Raw genomic sequence first — 18283 nt, 5'->3', positions numbered from 1 at the left:
AACTATTTCAAACCTCAGAAAAGCACAGAGAACAATGAAACACCCATGCACTCAAAATATTTGTGTTTTTACCAATTTTATTGGTTCTTCCTGTTCAGTAATGGAGCTGTACCAAGTCAATATTCTCTAACATCAGCCCAATGATATGAAAATGACTAAACACTAAAAATGAAGATCAAATTATACTTAAGAAAACATAAAATCGGACTTTTGGACAGGAAGCTCTGTACACACCAAATCGTGGCAGGGCGTAGTGATTGCTCTGTGTAGATTGACCTAGACCCACTGTTTACTTGTAGTTAAGAACCTATGAGACCATACAGTAACTTGCCAGTGATATGCCAAAAAGGGAAGTTACAGGGCTTTTAGGATCGTCCCATCTAATGAATATTTTTCTCCTTATGTGTATTATACTGTATCTCCCGCTGTCCATTTTCTTTCTCACATCCTCTCTTACCTTCCACTCTATAGATTTGTTACAGTGTCTCCATCTTTCCTCTCTACCCTTCCAGCAAAACCAGTAAGATCTAATTAGAGCAAATTCCCTCACCTCTCCACCTTTGAATTTACCAACAGCACATGACTATGAGTCAAGAGTTTCAGCCTCTTATCCTGCTTATGTCATTGGCTGCTCTATGATCTTAAGTAAGTGGTTCAGTCTGGTCCTAAGTATCTTCTGAAAGAGAGGATTAAACTTAAGTGACTGTTAAGATTTTCATTTTTCTAGCCATGAAGACTCACTAAAGCAGAATACCAGTTCTTCTCCATTTCCTTTTCCCTGATTTAACAACATAGAGTACAGTCCTACAAATGCCAATATCTTCTTCCTTTAGGCTGTGAAATTTGAACCATACCATGATAGTGCCCTTGCCAGATTTCTGCTGAAGCGTGGTTTAAGAGTAAGTACTTCCATTTTGATAATAGCATGAAATTTTAAGTTGCCAAGAATTGACTGGTTAGACCTAAAGCATTAGTCATAATAATTTCAACTTTCTTGTACTTGCCCTCAGAACAAAAGAATCGGTCACTTTTTGTTTTGGTTCTTGAGAAGTGAGATAGCCCAGTCCAGACACTATCAGCAGAGGTTCGCCGTGATCCTGGAAGCCTATCTGAGGGGCTGTGGCACAGCCATGCTGCATGACTTTACCCAACAAGTTCAAGTAATTGAGATGTTACAAAAAGTCACCCTTGATATTAAATCGCTCTCTGCTGAAAAATATGACGTCAGTTCCCAAGGTACAGTGGCTATATTTTCTTGGTTCTCTTTCCAGATGCCTTCATCCCTAAATGCCATTGTTCCTATAATTCTTTTTTTTCCGGAATCCAAGTTGCATCCTTCCGAAGGCACCAGGAACACAATTTTTAGTCTTCTGTCAGCATAGAGTAAGCACACTAAAGTTCTCGTTTTACAGATTCATAATTTTTAACTTTGTGTTTACATATTCTTAACTCTGAAAAATTAAGTAACATTATGCAGATATAATATGTATTTTTAAGAACAATTGCATACACAAAGATTAGATATTTCCAAATCTTTACCTTTTTCTTCACATCTCTGAATATGCACATATAGTTTTCAAGTTTTCAGTCTTATAAAATGATGAATTGTTGAGAGACTATTTTAAATTTTTGGCATTTCTTCGTGTATATATCTCAGAGTAATATATAGAGATACGTTCATTCTTTCCTATCTGGGGTCCTACATCTGTAAATTCAACCAAGCACAGATAGAAAACATTTGGGAAAAAATTTTCATATGCATTGAACATGTACAGACTTTTTTTCTTGTCATTATTCCCTAAACAGTATAATACAATAACTATTTACATGGCATTTACATTGTATCAGATATTATAGGTATATAGAGATGATTTACAATATATGGAAGGAAGTGCATAGGTTATATGCAAATACACCATTTTATATCAGGGGCTTGAGCATTAATAGGTTTTGGTATCTGCAGGATCAGTCATTACAGAGACCAAGAGACGAGTGTGTGTGTGTGTGTCAAGGTAATAAACACACACACAGACCCTCTCTTCTCTCTCAAGTGATTTCTAATATACTATCCATACCCTAAGAAAATCTGCCCCTGCCCTAGGAAAATTAGTCACTCCTCTGTATTTCTATAGATTTTTATTGATACTACACTAAATTAAAGTCCTTAACTGGCCTGGTAAACTATATGATCCTTGAATGTAGAGGATATCTCTTTTTCATTTTTCTATACCTAGACCTAGCACTATGGCTCATTACATAGACACTTCATGTACTCAGTCAGTATTTTAAACTTCTGAATATTTTAAATTTCTCCTTTCTCCCTTTGATTCTTACAATGCTTCCTCCTAAAAATGATAATGGTAATAATAATATTTTATTTGTATTTTAAGAAAGGAAAACATTTGTATGGACCCTCATTCTGTCAGTTATCTAGTAATTTTTAATTCATGTAGTTTCCCTTTAGAATGTTAAGATTGTCACATCCATCTTCTCTACTACTCTACGGAACCTAAGTTCCTTTTTTGAAAATAAATTACAGAACCCTAACCAAATTCCATTTATTATTTTCTTCAACTGTCTGTTCCTCAAATCAGATGTTTAAGTTTCACATTCTGGAAATAAAACCGCAGTGTTAATTCCTTAATATTACCCTCAGAGCATTCTTCTCTACTTGATTGTGTTGGTGTCTATGTGTTATCCCACATATATTCACATATTTCTGTCCCCTGCTGTAGTAGGTATACATGGTTATGTTGCTCACAGTAAGCCTGATGTATCTTGCCAGTTCATGTGGCTAGTTCCTCAGAGGCAGGGCCCATCCACTTTTCTCCTGCTCCACACCAAAACAAATATATAGAATGCTGTGAATAAGTGTGTTCTCAGAAAATGTTATAGATAATATTGATGATTTCTTGAAGTCAAATAACTCTTGTGTACTTTTGACAATTACAGTTATTGCACAACTTAAACAAAAGCTTGAAAACCTGCAGAATTCTCATCTCCCCAAAAGCTTTAGAGTTCCATATGATCCTGGACTGAAAGCAGGAGCACTGGCAGTAGGTATCATTTGGATGTCTCCATGTGGTCTTTATGTCTTGAAGATGTCTAACATGCTTGCTGGGGTTCAATACTTAAAAGCTAATGTTTGTGCAGAGATCGGGAAGCTGTAGAGTCTATGGATGGGTTTCTCTTAAGCCCTCGCCTGATCACTGGTTATAAAAACCTCAATACCAGACAATTTCCCTTCCATATTATTTTAAATCAGCTTGAGATATTCTTTATACACAATAAAAATTGTCCATTTTAAATGTAGAATTCAATGAGTTTTCACAAATGTATACTTATATAACTACCACCATAATCAAGATCTAGAACATTTCCATAGAAATGTTACAGAAAAAGTTGTCATGTCCCGTTGCAGTTAGTCCTTTTCTCCTCTCATTCTCTCTACTAATACAACAGATCTTCTTTCTATCATAAAATGCCTTTTCTAGAATTTCAGTAAGAGGAATCTTATAGTATATAGTTTTATATCTAAATTATTTTACTTTCCATAATGCTTTTAAGATTCATCCATGCTATTGTATGTATCAGTAATTTGTTTCTTTTTATGACAGAGTAGTAGTGCCTTATATGGATATACCACAGTTCATTTTCCATTCATTTTTGAGTAAATGTTTAACAGTGGGATAGTTGGGTCAGATGGTGTATGTGTATAATTTTATAAGAAGCTATTCTTCCAAAGTAGTTGTACATTTAAATTCCTACCAGCAATGTGTATGAGTTCTAGTCGTTCCACATCCTAGTAAGCACTTGTTATTATCAGTCCTTTTAATCTTAGCCATTCAAATGAGTATGAAGTGGTATATCACCGTTGTTTTTATTTGCATTTCCATAATGAGGTTGATTATCTTTCTATGTGCTTATTTTCCATTAGAGTACCTTCTTCTGAAAATTTTTTATTCAAATCTTTCACCAGTTTTTAGGTGGGTTGCCTTCTTGTTTTTATTTCTGAGAGTTACTTATATAAACTGTATGCAAACTCTTTATCAGGTATACATTTTACAAATATTTTCTCTTAGTCTGTGGCTTGCCTTTTTGATTTCTTAGAAGTGTCTTTCAAAGAGCAGAGGTTTAAATTTTGATTAAGTCCAATTTGCAACTTTTTCTTTAATGGTTTGTGCTTTTAGTGTCTTATCTTAAAAATCTGTCTAGGCCTAGCACAGTGACTCACACCTGTAATTCCAGCAATTTGGGAAGCCAAGGCAGGAGGATCACTTGAGCCAAGGAGTACGAGACCAGACCGGGCAACATGGCGAGATTTCATCTCTACGAAAATTTAAAAATTAGCTGGGCATGGTGGAATGTGCCGTAGTCCCAGCTACTTTGAAGGCTGAAGTGGGAGGATCAGTTGAGCTCAGGAGTTTGATACTGCAGTGAGCTGTGTTTTTGCCACTGCATTCCAACCGGGGCTACAGAGCAAGATCCTGTTTCCAAAAAAAACCAAGAAATCTGTCTAATCCAGTGCCTTAGCCTGTGGTGATCCCTCTGTCTGCCAAGGGACATTTGGCAATGTGTAGAGACATTCTTGATGGTTATAACTGGGAGAATGCTACTGGCATCTAGTGGGTAGAGGCCAGGGATGCTGCTGAATACTCTGAAAGGTACAGGATAGTCCCCCCGAACAAACACTAGGCAGCCCAAAATGGAAACAGTGCCAAGGTTAAGAAATTCTGGTTTAACTCAATGTGGCAGATATTTTTTCCTAGAAGGGTTATGGTTTTAATTTTCACATTGAAGTCAGCAATCCAATTTGAGTTAATTTCTGTGTACAGTGTGAGGTGAAAGTTAGAGTTCATCTTTTCATGTCAATATCCAGATTTTTCAGCACCATGTGTTAAAAAGACTGGGTATTTTTTTTTTCCTGTTGAACTGTTTTGGCACCTTTGTCACATATTGACTGACCATATATGTGTAGATGTACAGCTAGATTCTCTGTTCTGTTCCGCTGATCTGAATGTCTGTCCTTACATCAATACCACACACTCTTGATTATGTTTAAATAACAAAGTACTTAATATACATGTAATTACATGGGTAACAGTATACTTCCATTAACCCCCTTTATCCTTCGCATTATTTTTATTATGATTTTAACTTCTATGTATAATATAAACACCACAATATATTATTACTTTTGCCCTAAACAATTTTTTAAAAATAGGCTTAACAGACTTAATAGATGAAGTAATTTTTAACTGTTTGCCTACATGTTTACCATTTTGGTACTCTTTATTGTCTTACATAGTTCCAGATTTTCTTGAGCTTCTAACATCTTTTCTACCGCAAGTTTGCTGACAATAAATTATTTCAGCTTTTATGTGAAACACTTTTTATTCTGCTTTCATTTTTGAAAAATATTATCTCTGAATATGGAATTCTAGATTGACTTTTTTTTGTTTTTTTGTTTTTCTTGCAGTAGCATTTTTTTTTTCTGGCTTGCATGTTTTCTGATGATGAGTCTTATCTTTGATTCTGTCTGCATAGCATGCCTTTTTTTTCCCCAGGCTGTTTTTAAGATTCTCTTTTATTCCTGGTTTTCAGCAATTTAATTATGATGTACCCTGGTATGGTTTCCTTTGTGTTTAGCCTGCTGGAGTTTATGGAGCTCCTTGGATTTGTGAGCTTATGGTCTCTCAAATTTGGAAATTTTTCAGCCAGTTTTTTTTTTTGCTTCCTCTTTTCTCTCCTCACTGAGACTTCATTTACAGTAATTTAGATTGCTGGACTGTGGGCTCAGTCTGGATTTCCTTTCTCTGTGCTGTAGCCAAGAAAAAGTCCCCAGGTAGTAATCTGGGGCAATTACAGAGCTCCCTTCATTTGTCTTCCTTTTCTCAGGGTTCATGAAACTACCCTGCCTGTTGTTCAATGTCTGAAAAGAGTGTTCTGTATTTTGCATAGTTTTCTAGTTGTTTACGGCAGGGCAGCAACTCCTGTAGCAGTTAAGCCACATGAAAAGATGAGGAAGTTCTTCCCCTGTATGTTTGATTTTATGTACAATTACCAGCAAACTGGCCCTGTAGCAAAAGCACACACTATCCACTGTCCATTATTTAGGGATTGATAGGAATTATGACATATTAATACAGCTTCAAATTGTGTTTGCTTTTTTAAAAGATTGCATCACAATTTTGATCTGTGGCAAACTGAACTTTGCCTGAAACATCTACTTTTTTATGTTTAAGTGAGTGGCTGCCAAGCCACATTTCTCCTACCTTGAATTTATTTAGATGTATGAGGTTTAAGGGGAGGGTGCTTTGTACCTATATACCAGATTTTCCATTTATTTCTATTAAATTTCATCTTCTTAGATGTAGCCTATTGCATCTGATTCTGAAATAATAGTGTTTTTTGACATTGTGGTAGCATTAGAGTTAGTTTTAAAAATTGAATCTCAATAGGAGGCCAAATATAATAGCCAGGTTGCTGCATATTAGAGTGTGGGAGTGCCAGAGCTCTGTGTGCGTGCAGAGGGTAAGATCTGCCATACCTCTTAGGCACCTCCAAAGATTCTTGCGGTTCTTTGGAGCACAGTTTGAGAGGCACTGGTTTAAGAGTTGTGAATTCACTCTCACATGGCATTTCAAGATTTGTTGAAAACAACTTCTGTATTTTTACCCAAATATTGAAAATCATTTTCCAACTAGGACTTTGTCCTTGTTTATAGTGATGTTTTGCAAGAGAATTTGTGTCCCCACCATATATATTCATTGTGTTGGGGGAACATGTGACTGCTTCCTTACAGATTGAAAAATGTAAAGTAATGGCTTCCAAGAAAAAACCACTGTGGCTTGAGTTTAAATGTGCTGATCCTACAGCCCTATCAAAGGAAACAATTGGAATTATCTTTAAGCATGGTGATGATCTGCGCCAAGACATGCTTATTTTACAGGTATGCTAGTTTTAAGATTGTTTCCAATTATCTGAAAACACAATTCTGTATTACATCAAAAACATGCCTTCTACTACTGGCTGTATTCCCACTCTCTTCTTTCATATGATGAATTATGATCAAATATTACATAGTAGAGAGTTTTCACTTGGGGAACATGGCTGCAGACTATCAGATATGCAGTCTAATGAGTATTATGTTTCTGTCCAAGAGGCATATCCAACACTCCCAGGCAGCCAGATACACCTGCCTCACCTAATGTCTTTTTTATGCACACCATTCTAAACTTGGTAACATAGAAAATAGCCATATTTTTCCCCAGAACCCACTTGATTCTAGTTCATAGACATGTCTGCACACTTCTAGGCACTCTTTTTAGATACATCTCCCCTGAGGATACATACACAAATCAAGTGAATGATTTGATGGGAAGGAGAGAGAAGGTGAAAAGTAGGTCACCACAGAAATCCTGCAGGTTAGTGACAAGAGTAAAGTATTATTACGGCAGAAGGAGAACGGTGAATGCATCAGTGCTAATTATTTTCATATTTTCTAACATTTCTAGATAAACTTTAGCTTCACAAGTTTGTAAAATAATATTCTCCAGATTTCAGTTGTTCAGTATTGTAGATGTAATAATTTCTAATACTTAATATGGTTTATTTAAAGTAGACAAATCACATTGATTTAAAGGTAGCCTATTATAAACTGGTCATATTTCTTTTTTTTTTTTTTTTTTTTTTGAGACAGAGTTTCGCTCTTGTTACCCAGGCTGGAGTGCAATGGCATGATCTTGGCTCACCACAACCTCCGCCTCCTGGGTTCAAGCAATTCTCCTGCCTCAGCCTCCTGAGTAGCTGGGATTATAGGCACGCGCCACCATGCCCAGCTAATTCTAAGTTTCTGTTTTTACTTATTTCTAATATAGAAACAGGAATACTTTTGCTTTGCTTTCATTTCAGGAATGGTCTATGTATTGTCCAGGAGGTATTTTAGAAAAGAAAAAGAGAAATCAAACTTTTTGCAAGTTTATTAAATTTCAAATAAATCTGTAGACTATTTTGAATTGTTCAAAGATAGCACTTTAAAAACTCAAAATTTATTCTGTTGGTCTTCTCATTTTGAGTGAAAGTTTGCCTTTGCCCTTTATGTACTTTGTGTGTGAGGGTTTTTTGTTTGTTTGTTTGTTTGTTTGTTTGAGACAGAGTCTTGCTCTGTTGCCCAGGCAGGAGTACAGTGGCTCAATCTCAGCTCACTGCAATCTCCACCTCCCGGACTCAAGCGATTCTTCTGCCTCAGCCTCCTGAGTAGCTGGGACTACAGGTGCATGCCACTACACCCAGCTTATTTTTTGTATTTTTAGTAGAGATGGGGTTTCACCATGTTAGCCAGAACAGTCTCAATCTCCTGACCTTATGATCTGCCCTCCTCAGCCTCACAAAGTACTGAGATTACAGGCCTGAGCCAATGCACCCAGTCTTTTGAAATTTGTTACAGATGAGGTCTTGCTTTATTGCCCGGGTTGGAGTATGGTGGCATGATCATGGCTCTCTGCAGCCTCAAACACCTGAGCTCAAGCAGTCCTCCTGCCTTAGCCTGTGAAGTAGCTAGGACCACAGGTGTGTACCACCATACCTGGAAATTTTTATTTTTTGTAAAGATGAGGTCTTACCATGTTGCCCATGCTGGTCTCGAACTCCTGGACTCAATCAATCCTCCCACCTCAGCCTCACACACAACTTTCATATTCTTCTCCTTTTCTTTCTCTTCCTCCTAAGAGGAAGAAGTCCAGTAGCACGGACCTGGAAAATAGGTCCCCAGTCAAAAAAACCTCTTTGTCCTTCAATCAACGAAGACATAGCCAGGCAGTGTCCCCCAATCTCCATTAGACTCTGCATCTGGGCCAGGCAGTGTCCCCCAAACTCCATTAGACTCTGCATCCTTCTATAGGAATGATCAAAATTGTGAAAGACACTATGACAATTGCCAAGATTGCTGGGATTCTAGGCATGAGTCAGATAATTGCCAGAATTGCTGGGATTCTAGGTGTGAGCCATTATACCCAGCCTACTTTGTTTATTTGTTGGGGCACATAGTTTGGCAGCTAAGGACAAGTTATTTAAGCTCTTCAAGGCTTTGTTCCTTCACCTATAGAATAGGAATAATAATCCTGTCTACATTATAGGGCAATGCAAGGATCACACATACAGCCGCACTCAGTACATATTCACTCTCATTATCATCACTGTAGTTACTGCTGCTTTGCTTGTTCCCTTGAGTGATAAATATGTGTAAGGATGTTAGAGTTTTGTGGTAAAATAGACACAACTAAAGCAGATCATTTTGAACAGAGAGGTGATGAACCACAGCTAAATCCTACTCCAAAAGAAATTTACTTACCCTTTTCCCCAAGGTACATTTCAGAAACCAAAATTAACAAGCTCACAAAGAAGAAAAACTTTAGAGTGCCAGATTGACCAATAAACATACAGTTGTTGCTTATATGTTTTACATTTACTTTTATATTTTGTGTTACTAAATATGATTGCTATTTTTAAGGGAAAAGAAAAATATATTACGCTAATATATATATATATATATATATATATATATATATATATATTTATAATATAAACATTTCTGTGTTTTGATGCCAGATTCTGCGAATCATGGAGTCCATTTGGGAGACTGAATCTTTGGATCTGTGCCTCCTGCCATATGGTTGCATTTCAACTGGTGACAAAATAGGTATGTAGTTACCTCAGGAGATGAATAGACCACTCAGCTAGTTTGAAAAGATTATAATTCCTTCAGTGTAGACATTTACTAACTGAAAAATCACAATTGTAATCTATGTGAAAAGGAAGAAAACATTTCTATGCTCGTGAATGTGACTCTCAATTTAATGTAGATCTGTTGAAAATACATGAATGCATGATTCAAATCCTTGTGACTATACATGGAAATGATTTTAGTAAGAACCGTTCCCTCCTCTTTCCATCTCCACCTCTAATCTTTAACTCATTTCATTACACATTAAACTTTTCTCTCACAGATAACATTTAAAAATAGATAGAAAGATCTGTCACTTATTTTACTATTGCAGAACTCACATTATCAAAGCAATTATACACTCTACTATCATGTATTTTTAATTAGTTTCAGTCATACATATGTTTATTCAAGTTTCTGATCTGAGAACTCTACAAAACCATTTACATTTGACCCTGTAATTTAAAAAAGGAAAAGGCACAGATTGCCATCTGAGGAAGGATATGCTCAGCACACAAATGCTTTTATTTATTACTATTCAAAACCAGCCCTTTCCTCTTGTCATTCAGGGATATTGAAAGCATATCCCACACAACTTCCATATCCTCCTCCTTTTCTTTCTGTTCCTCATGAGAAAACCACCAGCATAGACTTGGAAAATAGCTCTCTAGTCAAAAAAAAACCTCTGCCCTTCACTTAACAAAGGCATAGTCTTTTCTCCTCTGGGCCAGGCACTGGCCCCCAATCTCCATCAGACTCTGTGCATCCTTCTGTAGGAATGATCGAGATTGTGAAAGATGCCACAACAATTGCCAAAATTCAGCAAAGCACAGTTGGCAACACGGGAGCGTTTAAAGATGAAGTCCTGAATCACTGGCTCAAAGAAAAATCCCCTACTGAAGAAAAGGTGAGCTCTTGCTTTTTCCCAGTCTAATGGCTCCTTACAAGTTGTCATTTATATAGCAATATGGGTTTCACGTTTTCAAAGAATCTGCCAATCTCTTGCCTCCTGACATATTAGTGAAGTTTTTATTTGTGAAATAATGGAGGTTTTAAGTGCTCTCCCATGGTGACAGCATATCTGTATAAAACAGAGGCGCTCAGTTCAGGACTCCATGAGCATTTGCTTCTCTTTTGATTATCAGGCATGCTTTGCTTAAAATTTGGTTCTGTAAAATAATCTGTTAGTGCTTTTTATGGCTATCTATTTTTGTCGTTCAGCCAAAAGATTTAGTCACCATGTATAAATTCTTATGTACCTGGGAAATACAGCATACCCAACAAAGTAATTTATAATTTACTGCTGAACTGTAATCTAAATGGTAAATCATGGATGCTGAAAATGTCAGTTCCACCATTCCTTGGAAGTGCATATGCTCAGTCCTTCACAAGCTGTGTGGTTAGGCTGTTCGCTGTCGTTTAAAGTTCTGCTGCACAGGATTAGCACTTCTCATTTGCATGGTTAGCAGCCTTTTGGGGAGTAAATATAATGAGTGGAACTTATTAATCTGTTATATATGTGGATCTGTGAACCCAAGCATGCTCTCAGTGGTCACAAGCAAAGTATGTTCACAAATGAAGCGAAATTACCGTGCGTTCCGTATAGTAGTTGGCAAGTGATGCATGGAGAGGAAGTGAACCCTTTGATTAAATTACTGTTGCCCTTTGACTCTTGTTTCTTCCTCCTGCCATTGTGATTCACTGAGTATTCACCTAAAATATAAGCAGGGCAATGAGAAAGTTGGCAATTTATAGATACGATGCTAATGAAATCAGACACAGCTAACTTGCTCTCTGAAAATGGTTTCCAGAAAGTCTCTTTTTAGAAGTCATTTGTAGATTCATGCTGCTTTTTGTAGTTAGAAGACAACTAATATTCAAATGCATTTTAATTAGTTTCAGGCAGCAGTGGAGAGATTTGTTTATTCCTGTGCAGGCTATTGTGTGGCCACCTTTGTTCTTGGAATAGGCGACAGACACAATGACAATATTATGATCACAGAGACAGGTGAGTTTATTTAGTGCAGAATAAATTTTTATTATGGTAAAATATATATAACATTTACTATTTTAGCTGCAATTAACCACTGACAGTTACAGTTAGTTAACTATAGTGAATACTTACAGTTCAGTGATATTAAGTATGTTCACCTTGTTGTACAACCATCATCCCCATTCATCCCCAGAATTTTTTCATCTTCCCCAGCTGTAATTCTGTACCCATTAAACGCTAACTCCCCATCGCCCACTTCCTTTCAGAACATAGTAGTCTTTAAATGGAGTTTCAGACTGGAGCACATATTTGGAAGTCATTGTGTAGAGACACTGGTGCTTCAATTTTTCTAGAACAGCGGCCCCCAACTTCTTTGGCACAAGGGACCAGTTTCTTGGAAGGCGACTTTTCCACACACAGGGGTGGGGGAGCAAGATGGTTTCAGGATCTTTCAAGAGCATTACCTTTATTACACACTTTTTTTTTCCAACTCACTTGCCACTATAAAGCCTGCCACTAGATACAGCTCAATTGTCACTTGCCACTCACTGAGAGAGTTTTGATATGAGTCTGCAAGGAATTGATTTATTATGGTCTCTGTGCAGTGAAACCTCTCTGCTAATGTTAATCTGTATCTGCAGCCACTCCCCAGCAATGGCATCACCACCTCAACTCCACCTCAGATCATCAGGCATTAGATTCTCATAAGGGGTGTACAAACTAGGTCTCTCTCATGCATAGTTCACAATAGGGTGTGTGTTCTTATGAGAAGCTAATGCCACCACTGATCTGACAGCAGGTGCAGCTCAGTCAGTAATTCAAGCGATAGGGAGAATCTGTAAATACAGATGAAGTTGCTCACTTGCCCATCACTCACTTTCTGCTGTGCAGCCCAGTTCCTAAGAGGCCATGGACTGGTCCATGGCCCAGTGGTTGGGAACCCCTGCTTTAGAGAGACCACCTCACTTTAGGACTGAGGTGTAAGTGAGGGAAGAAGAGGCAGGAAATGAGTCTTAAGAAGGCAAAGTTAGAGTGACAGCTGGGAAACTAGGAGAGGGTCATATCCCAGAAGCTGGGAGGGATCACCAGTGACAGATGTGGCAGAAAAGCAACAGAAAGAACTCAGAGATATCTTTAAATCTCCCTGACCCACTCCACTTCCGTGGTTCACTGTCCACTCTGAAAATAGTCAGTAGTGGCCACCACAGCATGAGATTTTTCTCTAGGATTTTGGGCGATTTTAACAGTAGAGTCTGGAAAAAGCATCAGATGGGGACAGACTGCTTACTTCCTGTGAGAATGAAGAGAGATACTGTATTTATGTACAAGAGAAATGAGAAAGGGCCAAACAAATAAGATGATGATAATTGTAATGGTGATAGTAGTAGGCATAGAAATTGACCCAAAGGAGACTCACAGTGTTCTGCTTCTATCATGCTACCCAAGTTTCTGAGATCGGATGAGCTTAGGTACATTCAGGGTGATATGGCATAGATGGCTACTCAAAAGAAAAAGACAAATACCCCTGCCCCCAAGCAGAGTGAAACATCAGTCTATCCTGAGTTACATAAAGAGCATAAGAGAGTCTTAGAGACAATGATGACATACTGACCAGAGAGTTTAATTTATGTTTCTAAGAATAATTTTGAGATGATAATTTTATAGTGGCATCTGGCTGTCATCTAAAGAACACAAGAAGGATATCAAAAACATACTTGGTTCAAAGAATGTTTTGTGGCTACGACTTTCACACACCTGCTAAGACAAAAAATACCACAAGCTGACAAAACATTGTAAAAAATGCTTTCAACCCAAGATAACTCATTTTTAGGCAACTCAAAAACTATTTTATGGAACAAAGTGCTGTGCCACTGTAATGATGTCAGATACTTTGTTCTCTTAAGGAAACCTATTTCATATTGACTTCGGGCACATTCTTGGGAATTACAAAAGTTTCCTGGGCATTAATAAAGAGAGAGTGCCATTTGTGCTAACCCCTGACTTCCTCTTCGTGATGGGAACTTCTGGAAAGAAGACAAGCCCACACTTCCAGAAATTTCAGGTAAGTCACCTCCCTCTTCATCGCCTGCTGAGAATAGCACCCAAGCAGATGGTGCCTGCAGCCCGCACCTCTCACTCAGCTTGGAGGTCAGTCCAACTTCTCCTCCTATCCTCTTCTGATGTGGCCAACCCTACCTCCCCCCATTACTTCCATTCATTCCTTCCCCAAGTGCAAAATGACACTTTTCGGTAATCCTCCCACCTAAAACCAAACAGAAGGAGAAATATTTCATAAGCAGTGGTATGGGCAAATATGAAACACTGGGATGATGCTGGCTCTAAAGAGGGCTTTCAGGAAGGGTGTCTGCTGAGCAGATTAGCCGCTGGATATTTATCTATTCAAGCCCTTAGCTAAAAGACTCAAATTTTACACAGATTTTTCAGAACTCACAGTTTGTGAGCTTCTCTTGGTTTTTCCTACAGATGAATTCTTGATGCGCCACCTGTGCTTACCACATTTTTATAAGGCAGAGTGCCCAAGATTTCATTTGAAATCTTGTCGGCTTGACCACAGATTCTGCTAAGACCGCTAGAGTTTCCTGCTCACCTGTAAACAAACTCCTGCATAAGTCTGCCCATCTCCCAGGGAGTGCGTACATCAGGGGAGTCCAATCTTTTGGCTGTCCTGGCCACACTGGAAGAAGAATTGTCTTGGGCCACACATAAAATACACTAGAGAGCTGATGAATTTAAAAAAATAAAATCACAAAAAAGCCTCACAATGTTTTAAGAAAGTTTACAAATTTGTGTTGGGCCACATTCAAAGCCATCCTGGGCTGCATGTGGGTTAGACAAGCTTGGTGTAGATTCCACCTGCTTTTCATTCCTTTCTGGCCCGTATCCAGTTTTGACTATCAGATACTTCAAATACTCAAGAGAATTTAACACTGGCAAAATTAATGACTATTAATGAATATTCAGAAGAATTATAACTACTACTGTAATATTCCTATTTTATAGCAATACAAACACAAAACAAAGACAAAGAGTAACTGCTTTATATGTACTTTTGCCTTGAGTGCTCTTTACATAGCCACCTCCCTTAGTACATCTTAATCATGATTTGCTTTGCACCCAACATCTCAGACTTGCTCTGTTTTCCCTGAGTCTCTTCTTGAGTCCAAGGTTACCCTTGGGAGATGACATGCCCCTCGAAGTTTAGTAGAACAGGAACTAGGGTACATTGTTTTGAAAGCTCTGTTCTTTCTTGTTCTCCTGACTGATTTTCCACTTGGTGATTACAAGGCTTACCCTCCCACAGTTCCAGTGGTGTTGTCAGAGAAACTGAGATCTCTGTGACCAGATGGTCTTGTGATTTTTAGTGTGTGTTTTTCTGCATAAACTCAATTGAGTTTCAGACTATTTCCAGGGACTTGACACATTTCAGTCCTGTTTTTCTTTAAAATTAAAAATCACATGTTTTGACAACTTCCTGGAACAGAGAAATGGTTCCAAAAAAAAAAAAAAAAAAAAAACCCTAGAAGAATTTCACCATTTAAAGGGGGGAAACACTCAGTTCTTCTCTCCTGTCCGGGAGGTTCATCCAACTAGCTTCAGACAAACAGAGCAGCAATAAACTGCAACTTAAAGAATCAGACAAACACACGGAATTTGGCCTCAGTGACAGGCTCTCCTTCTTTTTGTATACATGTTCTCTTCCTTTTTGCCAGCAGTTTTTCCTAGAATTACTGCACATCTGTCCTGTTGCTGACGACATTCCCATAGACCCCTTGGTGCCCATATCACCCCATCAAATCCCAGCCGTATTTCTCTTTGATGTTGTTATTATTTTTAAGTTTCAGAATACTCTTTCACAAAAAGATTTGCAGTATGGGGAGGCCAGGGAGAGGTTGCTTCCCCCTATCGGCAGCTTCCACCCAAAGCAACAAACCTTTGCAGTGGGCCTTTGCGCAGTCTGTCCTCTCAGTCTGAAATATCTTTCCATCCTTAGTGACCAAAGCTTGTTTCTCAAGCCATTTAAACCTTTTTTACTAAGGCAATGTTTAGGCAGTGTGCTCTACTAACAACACACTTTAGTACATTTGTTGTACGTGTGTGTGTGTGTGTGTGTGTGTGTGTGTGTGTGTGTTTTGGAGTGCTGGCATACATGTTAGATGCCTGTGAATCTGTGCACGTGGAGCCTTCAGCACACATTCAGCGTAACATGGTGGTAGAAAGGATGGACTTTGGAGCAAAGAAATTTGAGTTTGATTCCTGGCCCTGCTACTTAATAACCACATATATGATCATGATTCATCCTTTCATAACATCAGTTTCTTCATCTGTAAAGTAGGAATAATAAGACCTACTTCCCGTGGTTCTTCTAGGGATTACTTAAATGAAATACCCAGAATGCTTAGCCCAGTGCCTAGACCACAGCAGAGAATCAATAAACAGCAGCCGCCATTGTTGTGGTCATCACAGTGTGTCTTCAAACTTTGAAAACTTTTAAGTTGAGAAACCATTTTTGAAATGAAATCTCAGGTAATATATAAAACAACACAAAGTAGCATGCTCTGCTTAAAGAGCAAGTGGAGTTCCAACTCCACATGTTCTGCTTCCCCTTCCCACCCCGTCTCTGCTCACTGTCTACCTGTGTTCCCTCATCCTTCACAACAGGAAAAATCCTGAATACCACAGCTTTAAATTATGTATATGCAGAATTTCCAAAGTTTACACGTTGACAAAGATGGGCAGCAGATATTTTCATCATTTGACTGTGACCTTGTGATAATTTTTTTTTCTTTTACATACTGCTAAGCCTTCCAAAAGGATTTTCTGTTTCTTGGTTTTATGTTTTCTTTAAGAATTGAAGTTCTTCAAGATCCGGGAGCACATCTCTAAACTCTCCAAATAGTGTCTCAGAATCTTGTATAATAAAGCTACCATTTTTAGGGAAGCTGGGAAATGTTGTATACATTTGCATTTTGAATTAAAGGCATCCTCATTTCCAGTGAATCGCTTATTTTGAATTGATGAGGTTAACTAATACATGCTGCATGTTTGAATAACCTGTTAGGAACAGTGGAGAAAAGTTGACCCACTTTTTTGTTAAGGGTGAGGTAAACCTGGTCCACAAAGAAAAACACACCTAACTAGTGGCTTGAGCAGGGAAGTAAGAGGAACTGAAAGAAGCACTACTGCATTCCGCCTCTCTGCTTCCCAAGGGAGCTACTTCAATCGAGGACCATAGTCACAATTACTTCTAGAAGAGGGGAGAGTTCAGAAACAGGCTACAGTTAGATAGAGAAACACAAAACCAACGCCCAGCATTTGAGCCAAGGAATATGTTAGCCTTTGGAGTAGCATGCTACACACAGGGGCTAAACAAATACATTTCAACAACGGCCATTTTGGTAAATTCTCCATAGAAAATTCTTCCTTATGGAAGGAATAAAAAAGAAAACAGTTTTTACTCATTGGTAATTTATTCTAGGCCACATTATTTTAAATTTCACTGAACAGTTATAGAATATATATAATAGACAAATATATTTATATCATTGGCAAATGAAATTTGGCTTCTAATTTTTTAACGTGAGAATATGTTGGGTTTTTTTAATTTTTAAACTAGTAAATGCTGTTTATTAAAATCAAGAGCCAGCAAAATATTAAAAATACCAAAAGATAAAAATCCGTTATTCTGCTCTCCAAAGATAATACTGTCAACATTTAAAAATTCCTCCTTCGTTAACTGTTTAGTCTCTTAGAAGATTGCAAATTAATCAGCATTTGCTTAAAAACTGAACTTAAGAAATAGATATAATGTTCATCTCTTCAAACTGAGTGAGGCTGATTAACATCCATGGAATGGTAGTGTGTCATTTTGAATTAAATATAAATATCTGGCCATGCACAGTGGCTCACAGCTGTAATCTCAGCACTTTGGGATGCGGAGGCAAGCAGATCACAAGGGCAAGAGATCGAGACCATCCTGCCCAACATGGTGAAACCCCGTCTCTACTAAAAATACAAAAATTAGCTGGGCATGGTGGTGCGTGCCTGTAATCCCAGCTACTAGGGAGGCTGAGGCAGGAGAATCGCTTGAACCAGAGAGGCAGAGGTTGCAGTGAGCTGAGATCGAGCCACTGTACTCTATCCTAGCAAGGAGTGAGACTCTGTCTAAAAAAGAAAAAAAAAATTCTAAATATCCAAGCTTGACCTGCAAGGCCCTGTGTGAGGAGGCCCTACCCCTCCAGCCTCACCCCACACTATCCCCCTCACTTGCTCCCTCATCACTGTGCCCTTCCTCTACATCTTCCCCGATCCCAGCTATCCACTGCCTTCTTCCCAGAATGCTCTGTGCTGCCCTGTGATCTGAGCATAAATGTTATTCCTCAGAGCAGTCTTCTAAATCGGGTTCCCTCCTGTCACTCTTTGCCACAGTCACCTGTTAGGTCCTTCATTGCATATATCATAAAATACAGTTATTTGTACCAGTTTGCTGTTTGTCTGTCTTTATCCCAACTGTGAGCTCTGTGCAGCAGGGCCACATGTGTCCCGTG

General features: G+C 38.3%; 1 protein-coding gene across 6 annotated transcripts in view; it reads left to right on the top strand.

Annotated features, from left to right (window-relative positions):
* Positions 1–18283, top strand: part of PIK3CG (phosphatidylinositol-4,5-bisphosphate 3-kinase catalytic subunit gamma) — a 46316-nt gene that overhangs the window by 6457 nt on the left and 21576 nt on the right. For 4 of the 6 annotated variants that reach the window (XM_003921104.3, XM_003921105.4, XM_074379249.1 and 1 more), the window contains exons 3-10: positions 834–899; positions 1011–1236; positions 2953–3056; positions 6806–6952; positions 9610–9700; positions 10501–10631; positions 11621–11732; positions 13622–13779. In XM_003921104.3, the coding sequence (XP_003921153.1) occupies positions 834–899; positions 1011–1236; positions 2953–3056; positions 6806–6952; positions 9610–9700; positions 10501–10631; positions 11621–11732; positions 13622–13779 (1035 nt within the window). The remainder of the gene's footprint in view (positions 1–833; positions 900–1010; positions 1237–2952; positions 3057–6805; positions 6953–9609; positions 9701–10500; positions 10632–11620; positions 11733–13621; positions 13780–18283) is intronic. The other 2 variants (XR_012512064.1, XM_074379250.1) reach the window with 2 other exon arrangements.

Source organism: Saimiri boliviensis, chromosome 10 (assembly GCF_048565385.1).
Source record: "Saimiri boliviensis isolate mSaiBol1 chromosome 10, mSaiBol1.pri, whole genome shotgun sequence".
Lineage (NCBI taxonomy): Eukaryota > Metazoa > Chordata > Mammalia > Primates > Cebidae > Saimiri > Saimiri boliviensis.
Note: the sequence above shows the minus strand (reverse complement) of the source record. Positions and strands in the feature narration are given on the sequence as shown.